Below are 14,692 nucleotides of genomic sequence, written 5' to 3'. Positions count from 1 at the left end.
CAATAGTGTGGATATGGCCAAATCAGAGAGTGAGGTTGGTAATATTTAATTTATAGAAGCCAAAATCCATGGGCATCTTGAATTAGATTTAGTCTCTTTAATCTGTATACTGTGATAGCTGAAATCTAGGAGTTATTACATTATCTTTTTATTCCTGTCTTAACCATGGTACATCAGGAGCTCAAGGCATGGGCTCCCAGGAGGTGGTAGTTTAAATCAGACTGGCAGACCTCTCTCCTCCAGTGTCCTTTGCACTTTGCTGTGGTTTCAGCTGAGTGTAAGCAGCTGGGGATCCAGATGATGTTTTGCATGTCTTTCCCACTGAACTGCATGCTTGCCCCTTGTAGCCAGAGCGGAACATCCGATCCTTAGTGTCTGAAACTGTCAGTCAGCAAAAACATTATTGAAATGATTTAATAATGTATACTGCTCTACACTTAAAAACATTTGCAGCTCATTGCTATTTGCTGCCCTGTAATTTGGTCTAGTTCAGTGACAAGTGTCTGGAAATTGCTGGAAAATGTTTGCTTATGAATGGCAGTCAGTGTGAGGAAATTAACTTAAGCCCTGGGGACTCTACCACTTATATCCAATTTGTATAGTGCATAGATCATGGAAATATTTCACCTATTTTGTGCCTTTTGATATTTTGCTTGGATTAGTGCAGTGAAAAGGAGCCCTTGATCATGACCCCATTTTTCCTGGTACTGTCAGGGCAAAAGACATTCTTCTCCACAGAAGTGTATAGCAGTAGGACACAAACCAGATGTGTACACATGAAGGAGTCAGTATGAGGACATCACTCTGCTTCTTGATGACTCCTACACTCTGTGGTCCAGTGATTGCTGGAGGGAAAAGCACAAAAATTAAAATATGACAAGAAAGAGATGGAAAAGATTAAGTGTTCTGCATGTTCTGTGGAGATGCATGTTTGTTAAAAATAAAAGTGAATAACTTATTCTTTACATGACAAGGAAGAAAACCAAATGGAAGGGAAGCAGAGAGAGTTGAAAAGGCCAAAAGCCACGCAAGAAAAATGACCTTTGCAATTATATTGTGAATAAATATGAACAAGGTGGGAATTGGCTGTCTGATTAGAGGAAAGTGAGTATAAAGTGCATGACTTTCATTAATGAGGTGGTGCAGGGTTTAGTTCCTCAACTTAGTGAGGATGACTTCTGTGATTCTGACTCAGTGTGTGTAGGATGATATATATTTGTTGTGTGATGATACTGACAAATGCTGTCTTCATTTACTTCAAGGTGTGAAGTAGGTTTGGAAAACTGGGTCCAGTGCAATGATGCTCCTGTAAAAATCTGCAAGTATCCTGTGACTGGTCTTTATGAGGGACGGTCTTACATATTCCGTGTGAGAGCAGTAAACAGTGCTGGCATCAGCAGGCCTTCGCGAGCCTCTGAACCAGTTGCAGCTCTTGACCCTGTTGACCTGGAGAGAACACAAAGTATGTTATGCAAGTCTGAAACAGATGTTGAATATATATATATTTTTAAGATTCTGTTTGCTAGTTAACTGAAGGAGCAGAGTTTATTTCTTCATTTGATTAAATATCTCACTAATATCAGGGCAGGGGATGTAGTTGGAATGGCAAGGTCCATACAGGCAATTTGGCAGGACCTGGGGACTCCATCTCAAGGAGCAACGTTTTCAAGAGAGCTGATATGCCCTGGAAGTTTGTATCATTTGCATTGGGAGGTGGGCCCTCAAATCTCTTAAACTTCTAAGTTTGCTGGTAGTAACTTTTGAAAAAGCTATTGAATATGTCTGTTTTATTTGAAGAAAAAAAGAAAAATTGTCATCTGAATTTACTGGCCCACAGACTGTTGTTTTATTCACTTTTTTTTTTTTTTCTAAATGAACCACCAGTACTGGCACAAAGCCCCCCATGATACATGTTTTGGGGTCTCTGATATTGTGACTTTTCTGGCATATTGAAAAATTCAATCTAATGAACAAGCTCTTTCTGAAAGCTGGTCTTGTGTTCAAGGCCACTGCAGATTGCAAAGGAGCCTTATGAGAACATCTGCAGGAACAGAGTAAGCTGGCTTGCTCTGGGGAGGAATTTTATTGATTTAGCTTTGTCCTAAACCCCTGTGCAGGTTCCGTATATTATGTTCTTGCACATCTTCTGTTTTGTGTGCTCCTTTTACTGAAAGAGGAATCAACCTCATCATGAAGACTGCAGAACACTGCCCCAATATTGCTTGTAAAATCTGATTTGAATATGCTGTGTTTCCATTATGCTTTATGCTTAATTCCTATAACAAAAGTCCAATTAATTATACAATTGTTTACTAATCTGCCACATAATTGAATCTATCTACTGTGGCTATGAATCTTGGTTTTTAGCACATCTTTAAATAGTACTATCTTACCATGCTCTGTTTTCCTATCGAAGCGAATGAACCAGTGTATGCCTTTGAATTGACTCCATCTGGGGAAAGATTTAATAACAGGGTTATAGAAATAAAGGCATATGGGCTTTTGAGCAGGTGATGAGCAATAATTTGCAAAATTTGTAAATTTATTGAACTGTTTCAATAAACTAATTGAATATTTTGATCAACAGCTATTCATGTGGATGAAGGACGAAAGATTGTGATCAGTAAGGATGATCTTGAAGGTACGTAGAATTTCTATGATTTCAGTACATCTGTTTATATTCCAGAAATTTAGCATTATAATTAGAAAAGCATAGCTTGAAAAGAAATCCACCTGTTGAGCAAACTCTGTAAAATAAATAAAGACAGATATTCTGGCTTGCAAGGCTGAGAGAATACAAGTGAAGGGTGAGGTCTAAAAGAACAGAGAACACCACACTCTTAACAGCTCTACTTTAATTATGTGCAAACAGCATCTCCTCACCTTTTTACTTTGACTAGTACTAAGCTGAGTTAAACAGCTAAACACTGCATTTCATTGCACATGTCTCTTCTTCCTATCCTTCTGAGAACTACATATAGCCTTTTTAGACTGAATTTGATGATCTGAGCAAGTTATTTCCATTTTCATAAAAATTTATGCAATCCATCTTGATTCTTTAATTAATATATCTACCTGAATAGAGAGGTTGTTCTTAAGGCTAAGCTTATACACCAAATTTTGTTTTTCCTCAGGAGAACTGGAGAGATCACTGCCAATTTTTGAGATAAAACTGAATTTCTTCTGTCTTTGTTTCTATATGTAGTAGGCTTGGGGTTTTTTCGCTTGCATAATGACCTTTTCACTTAAACTGTCAAAAATATTAACTATACAGGCTCAGTAGTAAAAAAAGAAAGTCTGTCCACTTCCTTTCACAAATGTCATAAACCTGTAGTGCCAATAATAATATAGTAAAAGAGAAACCACTGGAGAACAGGTATAATTTGAAGACGAATCAGACATTAAATGGTTTTACCAGTGCACAGGCAGGACACATGAAGTTTCTCTGTTTTTACAATGGTACCCTAAATGAATTGATACGGGTATTCTCGGATCAGAATCACATTATAGGATCAGAATACATTTATCTTACTTGTTTGGCTTCACAGAACATACTCCTGCTCTCAGGATTGCCTGAGAATGATCAGAGGCATTAAATGGCCACTCTGGCACAAGCATGAATAATGATATTTGGATTTCTGTTACCTGAATGTGCATACTTAATAAAAGAGTGTGAATATCCAAATACCATTGCTTTTATAGATCATTACTTTCATCTGCAAGATTGGAGACCACTTCTGAAAAAATGATCTCATAGGTCACAAATGTGCTGGATAACCTTCCATTCTGGGAGAGCAGGCTGTACCATCCTGTTATATCATTACAAATTATGTCAGCTTTGGGGTTTTCAAGGATGTAAGAAAACATGTTGAGATTTACTTATGTGGAACAGATTGGAAACCTTTTTACTTTATGCATTATGCTGTGAAGGGTTATTGTAATTTTCTTGGCTTTGTAGGCATTTTTGTCTTAAACTCAGGTGATTCATGGGTCTTTCTTGAAGAAAAAATGTATTTGTAGGAAATCAAACATAGAAAGCATTCAGAGAAAATAATTTTTCTTTGGATATATCAGTTTGCTTTAAAAAAATTGGGGATTTTTTGGGAAATAGGTATGATGAAATAGCTGCAGTCTACATTTTGAGCCTGGTTGGTTCTACAGATGTTTATAAACTGTTAAAATATCACATCCCTGATTTGGAGATTATTACTGAAACATTTTTCTCTTTTTTTGTCAAATCCTGAACATTGAGGGGAAATATGCTCCTTGCTAGCCTGAGAAGTGGCAAAATGTACCTTAAAAGAATAAAAATTTTTGCTTTCTCTGTTGCAAGCCAGAAAAGAAAAAAAAAAGAAAAAAGAAAAAAAGTATCTGCTGAGTTACTCTTTCTGACCTATTAACAAGAGGTACCTTCTTCAGGGTTGTATAGCTATTCCTCAAGTGGTCTCTCATAGATAGGACCCACTGCTCTCTAGTGCTATTTTACACCATTGTAATTCCTCAGATAGTGAAAATGGCTTCTTCTTACACTGTGGTAGGTGACTGTGACCACGAAGGGCCACGATGAATTCCTCCAGCCTGCACAGGCCTCAAGTTCCTGCCAACCCTGCAGATGGGACTGTAGGGAAAGGGGTTTGGTCAGGACACTCCAACTGATGCAGTCATCAGCAGGCTGGTGACATAATTTTTATGTCTTTGTTCCACAGTCTCTAGAAGTTCTTTAGACTATATGGCTGGTGATACCATCACCTTACAGGGTACATTGCTAATAGGTTCTGCTTATTTTTCTGCTTTTTGCTTTGTTTCAAGCTGGTTTTCTCCTTACTGTACTTCCCTTCCAGATATCTTCTTCCAGTCTATTTTCTCATAATAACTCTTCAGACTTCTGTCTTCTATCAAAAAATATCTCCTTTGCATGTAGTGAGTAGGTTTTTTCCAAGGTAGTCTGCCTAGCAGCTAGAAGTAATTCAAATGCTATCAAAGAAAATGACAAATGCACAGATTTTCAGGGGGCATATTTAACTTCTACGGAAAAACGTAAATAACTAGCTTTTAATACTGATACTTTATTTCTCAAAAATTAGTTGAAGTGATCAGCTGAACTCAGCAGATGATATCGCAGCCCCTAATAGCTGAGCACTGCATTGCAGGGCGGGAGATCAGAAAGATGAGCTGTAGCATGAGTGCTGACCCAGGGGTTAATCTGCTGTTTAACACTTGCTACGTCTATCACTCTTCCAGGTGATATTCAGATTCCAGGCCCTCCCACCAATGTACATGCTTCAGAAATCAGCAAAACATATGTTGTACTCAGCTGGGATCCACCTGTTCCCCGTGGCAGGGAGCCAGTGACGTATTTCATTGAGAAGGTACCGTACTGTACAGTACCACTTGGCTATAAGGTGTTTCATTGCTGTGTTTAACTCATTTTTAGAACTACAGAATAAACAATAAAACACTTTCTGAGGTCTTGCAGGATTTGGTAATGGAATGTTAGAGAAGCACAGACAATCGAATGACTTATTACATGATTTAATGAGCATTGGAATTCAAGGTCTGTGGAAAAGGATGCCCCTGTGCTGTTTGCTTATTGGTGTCTAAACTGAGGGAAAACTACATATTTAAGGTAGTGGTTGACTGGAAAAGAAACATCTTAAGATTTTGCAGTCCTACAGGCAAGACTGGAAGTTTATAGTCTGACTATATTAAAGAAAAGTTTCTGGTAGTCCTGTGGTACAGCAAGGAATAAATGGTGACTCATAATTTGATCCTTACTTTCCTTTTTGCATGCTTATGGCACCCTCTGCTACACCCTGACATTTCCAATCTATTCCCTGCAAGGTCAGCGGAGAGGCAGATGCCTGTCTCAGGTTCATTGCTCCCTGGTAGTCTTCATGGCTGCTTTGCTCTTCTCTTTGACTTGACAGGGGACTTCAGTGATCACAGAGGTTTGTTCTTCCCCCACCTGAGCTACTAAGATTTAGATACATCTGTCCCTGAGCCAGGTTTCTAAATTAAGTATGTTGGATTACAGCCAGAGGTCACAATCTTTCCTTCTTGCTGTAAAGTTGCCCCAGTAAGTTGGGCCTCATACCTGACCTCTAAAACTCTTACATGCCAAATTATACTTAGTTTTTATGAATTATGCCTCTAGCATATGCCCCCTCTTAATGATCCACAAGCACTAAAACTACCCTTAAAACTGCCACGTGTTCAATTTGCATCTCGAATATTGTAACAGCCTTTTCTCAGGCCCTTACCACACATTTTTTTCTCTTCTCACATCTGTTCAGCACATTCTTTCACCCAGCCAGTCATTCAGCTCACATCACTCCTCTTTTTGCAGCCCCCATCTTGCCTCTTTCTTTTCAGTCACATCAAAATCTACACGTCAAAAGACCTTTGTAGCCTATCTCCACATTCTTCATCATTCATTAACTGCTGGATGTAGAACAAATAGGTGTAAAGTGAAGTCCAGTCAGTAGTTAAATTTTCCAGCAAGTATGTCCATGATTTCTCCCACTCTGCATTTCACGTTTGAAAGAAGTAAAGAAAATTCTCATAGAAATAAGTATCTAGTTTTAATTCTGTGCGATGAAATAGCATGTCTTCCTTATACTTATTCCTAGTTGCATACATCTGCTATTATCTATAAATTTCAAGCATACTCGTTTAAGGATTTTGAACCAGATTTTGGTGTGCAAATACCTTGTTGTTTCTAGAATATGCAGAAATAGCCAAGATAAAAAGCTAAGATGTAGATTTTCACTGACTGAACACCTACACCTGGTTAGGTGAATTTCATTCTAAATGTATTAATTGGGGAAAAAAAAAATATATATATATATATATATGCTTGTTTTACAGAAATCGCTTTTTATAGCTCCAGAAACAGTGTAGACCAATGACAAAGATGATCAACAAGTCTTAATTAAATGCCAAACGTATTGATGGAAAGTGAGAATGAGTATTAAAAGGCTGCTATTAGAAAAAAATGTTCATCATACTAATTAATACCTGAATCTAAAATATTTTTAATATAAATAACTTATATATATGAATAGCTCAGTCAGTTCATAAATGATTGTTTTTTTTGCTTTTCATAGTCATCTGTTAATTTAGAAAAGCACAATTTCTAATTAATTTATTTCAAATAAAGAAGACTCAGTCCTGAAGAATAACAATTAATTTCTAAAGGCTTCAAGAAACACAAAATGGAAATGAGTTTTCTATGCTGTAAAGCAATGTTCCCTTAAAATCATTATTTAACAGATAAACTAAAGCAAACTACAGACTAAAATGTCATGTTGATTCTTTCCTCTGTCAAGATGAAATGCAAAAATTAACATTTTTCATTCCAGAAAATAAAATACATGACAAAATCATGTTTATTTCATATTTTCTCACTTTTTATTATGAAGAGAATGGATGTTATATTTCTTTTTTTCTGTTGAGAACAGTGGGTTCAGTATCTATGAAAAAGATACTGATATATGGGCTCCAGCTGTTTACATGTTTATTATTTATCTACAGTAGACCTTATTATATACAGGGTAGTTTCCAAGCACCGATGAAACACTTTTCCTCCTCTAAGAGGTTCACAGTTTATTGGGCTTTGTTCCCAGACTCTGTTCCAAATTTTATGAACATTTGATTTGTATGCACCTTTCCGTGCTCAAAGGAAATTTTATTTAGGCTATTTACTGGACACTTGGGTTTTACTAAATTTGCTGAAAGATTCCATGACTAATTTTTGTTTTGGGTCAACAGTTTATCTGGGGAACCTAATGGACAGCAGACTTCTCTCAGAGTGCTGGTGTGCTGGCTCTCTTCCATGTGCAGTTGTGATGATGATTAGCTCAGCTGCTGCATTGAGAATATTCAAAAGTAATTATTTCATTTCATGAATGCCTTTAGGGACATGACCTTACTCAACAGACTACATAAAGATAAAGCAGTGACTGAAGTAACATCCCCCACCTTACCTTTCTGCAGAATTTGGATTAGGATTTGCTGGCTTTATACCAAACCTTTGAGTGTTCAAGCGAGTTTTGCAGGACATGAGAGTAATTCTTTTGGGACCAATCAAATTGACGGTCATGGCCCTAACTGAAGACTAGCTGTATGTACAAGTGTGCATATATTGAAGCCTAGACAGGCAGGGAGACAGTGATGTATTCAGACTTTTTTGTAGAGTAATGGTATGCTTGAGCTATGAGAATTTGCATATGTTGAAGTGAGGCATTTGAGAGTGATCCTTCTCTTATAGGTATTAAATAAATTAATGACAGGATGCAATGCAGCAATATGTTCATTTTTTGACAGTTCACAGAAGTGAGTCACAGCTTTTTTTTCTCTTTTTTCTTTTTTTATAGTCCATGGTTGGGAGTGGAAGCTGGCAAAGAGTCAATGCACAAGTTGCAGTAAAATCTCCTCGCTATGCAGTGTTTGACCTTGCAGAAGGAAAATCATATGTTTTCCGAGTCTTGTCAGCAAATAAACATGGCATCAGTGATCCATCTGAAATCACAGAACCTATTCAACCACAAGATACTGTTGGTAAGACATTAATATTAAATATAATTGATACTTTGCAAAATGAAAATAGATAACACTCATTCTAATTAGATTAGTATAATGATAATATTAATCAAATAGATTTGTGTTCAATACTATGAACCAAGATGCTAAATTTCAGAAACATTCAAAAATTTTCCTAATGATCACAAGACTCCTTGTTGAGACCAAGAATTGTTTAAAAAAGTAAATGAATTTTAGTTACTCATTCTTCAGAGCGCTCTACTAATGTGACTTGTTAAAAACAGGGTAATACAGGTTAATCGCTAACTTAGGTAATTATATTGTCTGGCTCAGGTAATTATATACTACCTAATTCCCTACAGTTTAAACTACCTAAGGTAGCCTTTTCTTTCTTTCTTAGTACTCTAAGTTGCAAATTACTGCTGGTGCAGCATTCCTGTGGCTTGCAGATGAGTAGAGGAGAAAATTTGTCTACATATTCAGTGATAACATTCCAAATGGGAGTGAAGTATTTATCTTGGGGCACATTAAAAAACATAAGTGAAAATTTAGGGAGTGATAATTCTTCTTGTTGCTCCAATATTTGGTTTGCTTTTGCAGTTTTGCAAAGGTCATATATAACAGCACTATGTATTGACAGCTGTCACCATAGCAGCACATATCTTACTAGTATGCCAAATGTTGATACATTTTTAATGTTCACCATAATTTTAAAAAATATAATCTGTTACCTTTAACTTAATCTGTAACTATACATGATGAAATAAAAACATCTTTTGCTTTTATGTATTCTTGATTTGATGTCTCATTAATGCATATAAATTATTTAAACCATTCAACATTCCCTAAAGTAAGGAAGAAAAAGACTGTATTTATTTCACTTAGTACAGAAAATGGGCTATCCCTTAGGGGTTAACGCAAGATGTTCTGAATAAATCATAGCTATAGCTGAAGGCAGAATGCAGAAGGTGCTATTTTGAAGAGAAACTGCAGGTGTATTTTAAGAGATAGGGTTTACCACCTGAGCTAAAATACATCAGACACACATGGCTCCTCTTAGTTGCCTGCACATAGAGCCATTTGACTTTCCTGAGGGTAGCTGAGACAACTTAATGGGGATGGCAATCATTGCACAGGAATTATAAGTAGCTTTCTCTCTTGAGCAGAAACTAGAGGATGGATGTGGTATCCTAGGCCATACAAAATGATCCTTAATATTGTACAACTGAATTGAGCACTGATTTTGAGATTAACATCTAAGTTTAGGCATTTCCATGTAGACATCTACAGATGGTCTATATGCCTCTGCTCTCACTGTGGCAACTGGAGCCTGGAGAATAAGGTGGCTGATGTTGCCATAAGTTGCCCTATGGCACCTAGCTATGGAGTGTCTACATTGGGATGAGATGAATCATTTTCAGGACTCTACCAACCACTGATCAGAGGCTTAGTTTAACTGGCCAAACAGACATCTAATACCTTTTCAAATGCTTTCACTTTGCCATTTCAGAGGTACTTAGTATCTCCTGAGTCCTATCTGGCAACTTCAAAAAGAAGTCTCAAATCCTCTAAAATGTCCCTAAATGATTTTTTGGGGTAACTGAATTAAGTCCTAATTCTTGGACTATAATGGTAGCTTAAGACCATGTACTTGTAGACACTTAAACATAAACCCCTAAATGTAGGTACCTTTCTGTCACTTGATCTTACAAATTTACCACATAAAGTACAATAGTGTGTAAGTATTATTTTTTATTTTGAGATTGAAAGACTAAATGAAAAAAATACTGTCTTTCTTTTGTTTCATGCTGCAATGATATATTAGTCTGAGGAAACTAAAATGCCTTCAGTAGGCAAGTGCTGAATGCCTCTCTTAACCTATCATGAAAAGCTCAGACACTGCCTTAACTCCTTATATTATGAAAGCCTGGACAGATATTTTATAGTGTACAGACTGTGTGTTGGCCCTTACTAAGATTTTTTTCCATTTAGATGTTGATGTTTCTGGTCCTATTTATGCACATTCAGGGTGTTTAGATCAATATAAATCAACTGTGAACTTCCATTGTATGTAAACTGAACTGCGTACTATGCTACATTGGGAGAACTGTAGTCAACAGATTCAAGGAAAAATTATCCACTTCTGTTGCTGCTGCTGAGTTTGATCTTGGAGTATTGGTACCAGATCTAGCACTCTTAGTCTAGAGAGATGGATGCAGAGGAACTGGAGAGGTCCACTGAATGGCAACCAAAATGACCAGGGGCCTAGAAGTTCTGACATGTGAGGACAGGTGGAAGTAGCTGCGCTTACTGTTCTCAGCAATGCCAGATGACAAAAAAAAAAAAAAAAAAAAGAGGCAACAGCCACAAATTGTAGTTTAGTAAATTCAGGTTGGACTTACTCTCTTAGTGAAAAAGGTGCAAGAGTACAAGGCTGGAAAAGGTTGTGCAGGGAAGCTGCGAAATCTCCACTGTCAGAAGTTTTCAAGAATTGGACAAATCCATGGCTGACAATTCAGTTTAGTGTTGGGGATAATCCCACTCTCAGTGATAGATTGGACCAGATGATCCCCAGAGATCCCTTCCAGGAAATGTTCTTGTGTTTCTCTGAAATCCATCTGGTTAACACTCAACATTCAAACCTATGCTTCAAGTTGTCCTGAAAAGCTGACCTTTTCTGAACTGGGGTTGTCATTAGCTGAGTGGAAGGCTGTATTTCTCAGTACTTATGATACCACACCTCTACAGTTTGTGTGCATTTCTTACTGATGCAGTAGTGCTACAGAAACATAAGCTATACATAAACCTCTTACTTGAGAGAGAACTTTTGAGAGAGACCATTTTCATATCTGTATGCCACACTGATATGTGAAAATATTTTCTACAACTCACTCCTCAGGAAACCTATATAAAATGAGACAAGGGAGCCTCATAGCTTAAAGTAAGTTTACTTTAAGTAAACAAATAGAAAAATAAATATATATACACACATATCTAGAAGGATTCAGACTTACAGTGAGAGAAATGTTCTAAAATATATATCATATAGCAACATCAATACAGTAGAAGTCAATGACGTAGTGATTAAATATGATAAAAGTATATGGTGTTGCAACTACCTCAGCTTACTTTTATTTTTATGTATTTCATAACAGTATATGTTTTCTCTCTTTTCCTTAGTTGTCCCATCTGCACCTGGTCGGGTAGTGGCCACACGGAATACAAAAACATCAGTGGTAGTTCAATGGGATAAACCGAAACATGAAGAGAATTTATATGGCTACTACATTGACTATTCTGTGGTGGGATCAAATCACTGGGAACCTAGCAACCATAAACCTATTAAATATAACAGGTATTGAAAGCACTTCTGTATCCTGGGGAGGTTTGAAAAGTCTAGGATAGTTTTAAGCCAAGGTACATGCTGAGCAACAGTGTTATCATGGAAGTGAATGTTGAATGAGTGTGAAGAAACCCAGTCTGGAGGTTCAAAGAGCTAAGTTTTTCAGATTGCAGCACAGACTTTCTGCCTCCCCCCACCTTTTTTTTTTTTTTTTCCTCCAAAGAGAAGCATTTTTTGTCTATTCCGTGATGCTGAGTTATAAGAGCAGGTTCTAGAGACATGATTATGTATGTCTTGGACAGGAGTGAGGACAAAAAAACGCCTTTTTAAAAGTCTGGATCATGTTATGAGGTAAACAGATCTGATGCACATGAGGAAGAGTACAAGAAGGGGAGGGAATTCAGAAGCTTTCCCATGGTTCATGGAGACCTGAGCAAAAGGGCAGGCCACGTCTGCCATAAACATGGTGGGGAAAGTGCTTCAGCTGCTGACACTGCTGTGCTGGAAATCCAAGTGTCCCATCCTAGAAACATCAGGGCCCCCTGATCTGCTACAGCTATGGGTAAAGGACAGTAGCCTGTCTTTCTAGTTCCCTTGTCATGACACCGTCCTGTCTGTATTGCTGATGATTTCTTAGTCCGTCTTGAGAATATCACACCTCATTATGTGATTCTTCAATTAATTTCCTATGAGACAATCATACTTACTTTAATGGGAATCAGTCATCAAATGTAAAGTTTAGATGTGTAATTTATATTTTCTTATGAGTATATAATGAGTATATTTTGTTGTTTAGTGATTTGTCAGTTATTAATTAATTTTGGAAGGAGTTTGTATTTTGCTGAATCTTTTGATTGAGTAGTCAAGGAATTCGATCAGAGAAAAAGTAGAGACTAATTCTTGGTCAGAGGGACTGAGATAGAACAAAAATAGAAAAAAATATTCACTTGGTCATATGTGACCATATCCTACAATAAGGCAGTTTTGACTATCTGCTACACTAATTACCTAGAAACTCAGATCAAACCTGAAAGCTGTTTTTGATAGTGACTATGAAAATGCAGTGAAAAATATAGTCCCTTTCCAGAATAGATTAGAATTTAACAGGCCAAAGTTCAGAGGGAATATATTATGGTTTGTTCAGAGGGAATGTGTGATAGTTTATGTGACTTGGTAGCTCAGCACTAGCAGTTTAACAAGCCCTGTGACTTTTGTTCCAGTGTCCCATCCAATTATGTTGTACTACATCATGTCATTGTATTACAGTTTCTCTCTCAGAAATATTTGCCTTTGTTAAGCACTCATGAAGCTGAGCTTTCTGACTGTTGCCAAGATTTCATGTTACAGCACAGAGTGGTTCCTATAAAATACATGATACTATTTCTTTTAAATGCAGGTTTGTTGTTCATGGTTTGGAAACTGGAGAGCAGTATGTCTTCCGTGTGAAAGCTGTGAATCCTGTAGGATTCAGTGAAAACTCACAGGAATCAGAGGCTATAACAGTACAGGCAGCCCTTAGTAAGTACAACTCTGTGCAACTCAGCTTCTTGTTTCTGTAATGAGTTACATATTTTCAGCAATGAACTCCTTTGGTCTCATTTATTATAATTTATAATTTAGTACATTTTGCAGCTATCAAGCATGTCCCTTTAGTGACATTTATAGCATGTGGCTGTTGAAGATAAAAGACATTGTCCAAAAAAACCAAAAACCATTATTCATAATGCCTGTTAGAAACACTGGGTTAGATTTACTATAATGACCAGGTTGCCTTCTGTTCCTCAGCTGTAACAAAGAAATTGTAAATCTTGATTAAGTTAGACAAGTAGCTTCTAGGTGATTTGGAGTGGTGCAAACCAGATTAGCATGGAATCTGCTCTGTTTAGAAGGGTTTCAGGAAACTTTATTACTGTGTGGCTGAACCAAGCAGAAAATTCCCTTTGGCTACCACAGTTTAGAGCACAATCTACCTTTTCTGGTACCCTGCAAACAAAATTTCAGTGTAAGAACAATCTATTATGCAACATTCAGTGGGAAGGATACATGCTGAGTGAAAGGCTGGATACTTGTTTAGATAGTTATTTAGAACAAAAAAGTAGATCTGGGCTACTATGGGCCCATTTTCCTTTCTGCAGTTTCATACTGAAAAATTTAAAATAGAACACCTTTTCCCCACCTGGATAGCCCCTGTCTTTTGGAGAAGAAGATTAATAGGCACACTTGTCGGAAAAAAAAAGTCCTCTAAAAGATTTATAATTCAGAGTGACTATTAGAAGATAAATTTGTATGAGATGGTACTGACAAACTTACTCTATTTGATTTTTTTAGGACAAAGTGTGTCTCATATGGGTAGGTGGTGCATGGACACTTGTACATCTATCACCCCTATGTTGTAAATGCACTTGCACCTTTTTTTTTTTGTCACTGTGTGTTCTGAAGATGAGGATTGCATGGATTATGTCACCAAACACAGAACACATGGACCTTACACACACTTAGAGGATGTGGATGGCTTTTACCCATTTCAGTAGTCTCAACAGGAATTTAACAGGACTATGTACAGGTGGCTTACCTTAGTATGGCCAGAATCTTTCTGTGATATTATTTTAAGTGCATTTTTAGGAGTTTGGTCATTCTTATTTACCAATACTGGTAATAATTGCAAAGGACGTGTTTTGTGGCCTCAGAGTGTAAAATAGCTTTCGAAAAAAAGAACAAAAAGTCAGTTCTGCTGATAACTGTTTTCACTCTGATCACTAGTACAGCTGGAAGATCAGGGACTGTATTAAGGGCCTCTGATAACATATT

General features: G+C 37.1%; 1 protein-coding gene across 4 annotated transcripts in view; it reads left to right on the top strand.

Moving 5' to 3' along the window:
• The window catches only part of MYOM2 (myomesin 2), an 83,413-nt gene that overhangs the window by 30,140 nt on the left and 38,581 nt on the right, over positions 1-14,692 (top strand). For 3 of the 4 annotated variants that reach the window (XM_065833353.2, XM_065833355.2, XM_065833354.2), the window contains 7 exons: positions 1,263-1,462; positions 2,588-2,641; positions 5,242-5,369; positions 8,376-8,559; positions 11,722-11,896; positions 13,281-13,402; positions 14,213-14,233. In XM_065833353.2, the coding sequence (XP_065689425.2) occupies positions 1,263-1,462; positions 2,588-2,641; positions 5,242-5,369; positions 8,376-8,559; positions 11,722-11,896; positions 13,281-13,402; positions 14,213-14,233 (884 nt within the window). The remainder of the gene's footprint in view (positions 1-1,262; positions 1,463-2,587; positions 2,642-5,241; positions 5,370-8,375; positions 8,560-11,721; positions 11,897-13,280; positions 13,403-14,212; positions 14,234-14,692) is intronic. The other variant, XM_065833356.2, reaches the window with a different exon arrangement.

This window comes from Patagioenas fasciata, chromosome 3 (genome assembly GCF_037038585.1).
Source record: "Patagioenas fasciata isolate bPatFas1 chromosome 3, bPatFas1.hap1, whole genome shotgun sequence".
Taxonomy (NCBI): Eukaryota; Metazoa; Chordata; class Aves; order Columbiformes; family Columbidae; genus Patagioenas; species Patagioenas fasciata.
Note: the sequence above shows the minus strand (reverse complement) of the source record. Positions and strands in the feature narration are given on the sequence as shown.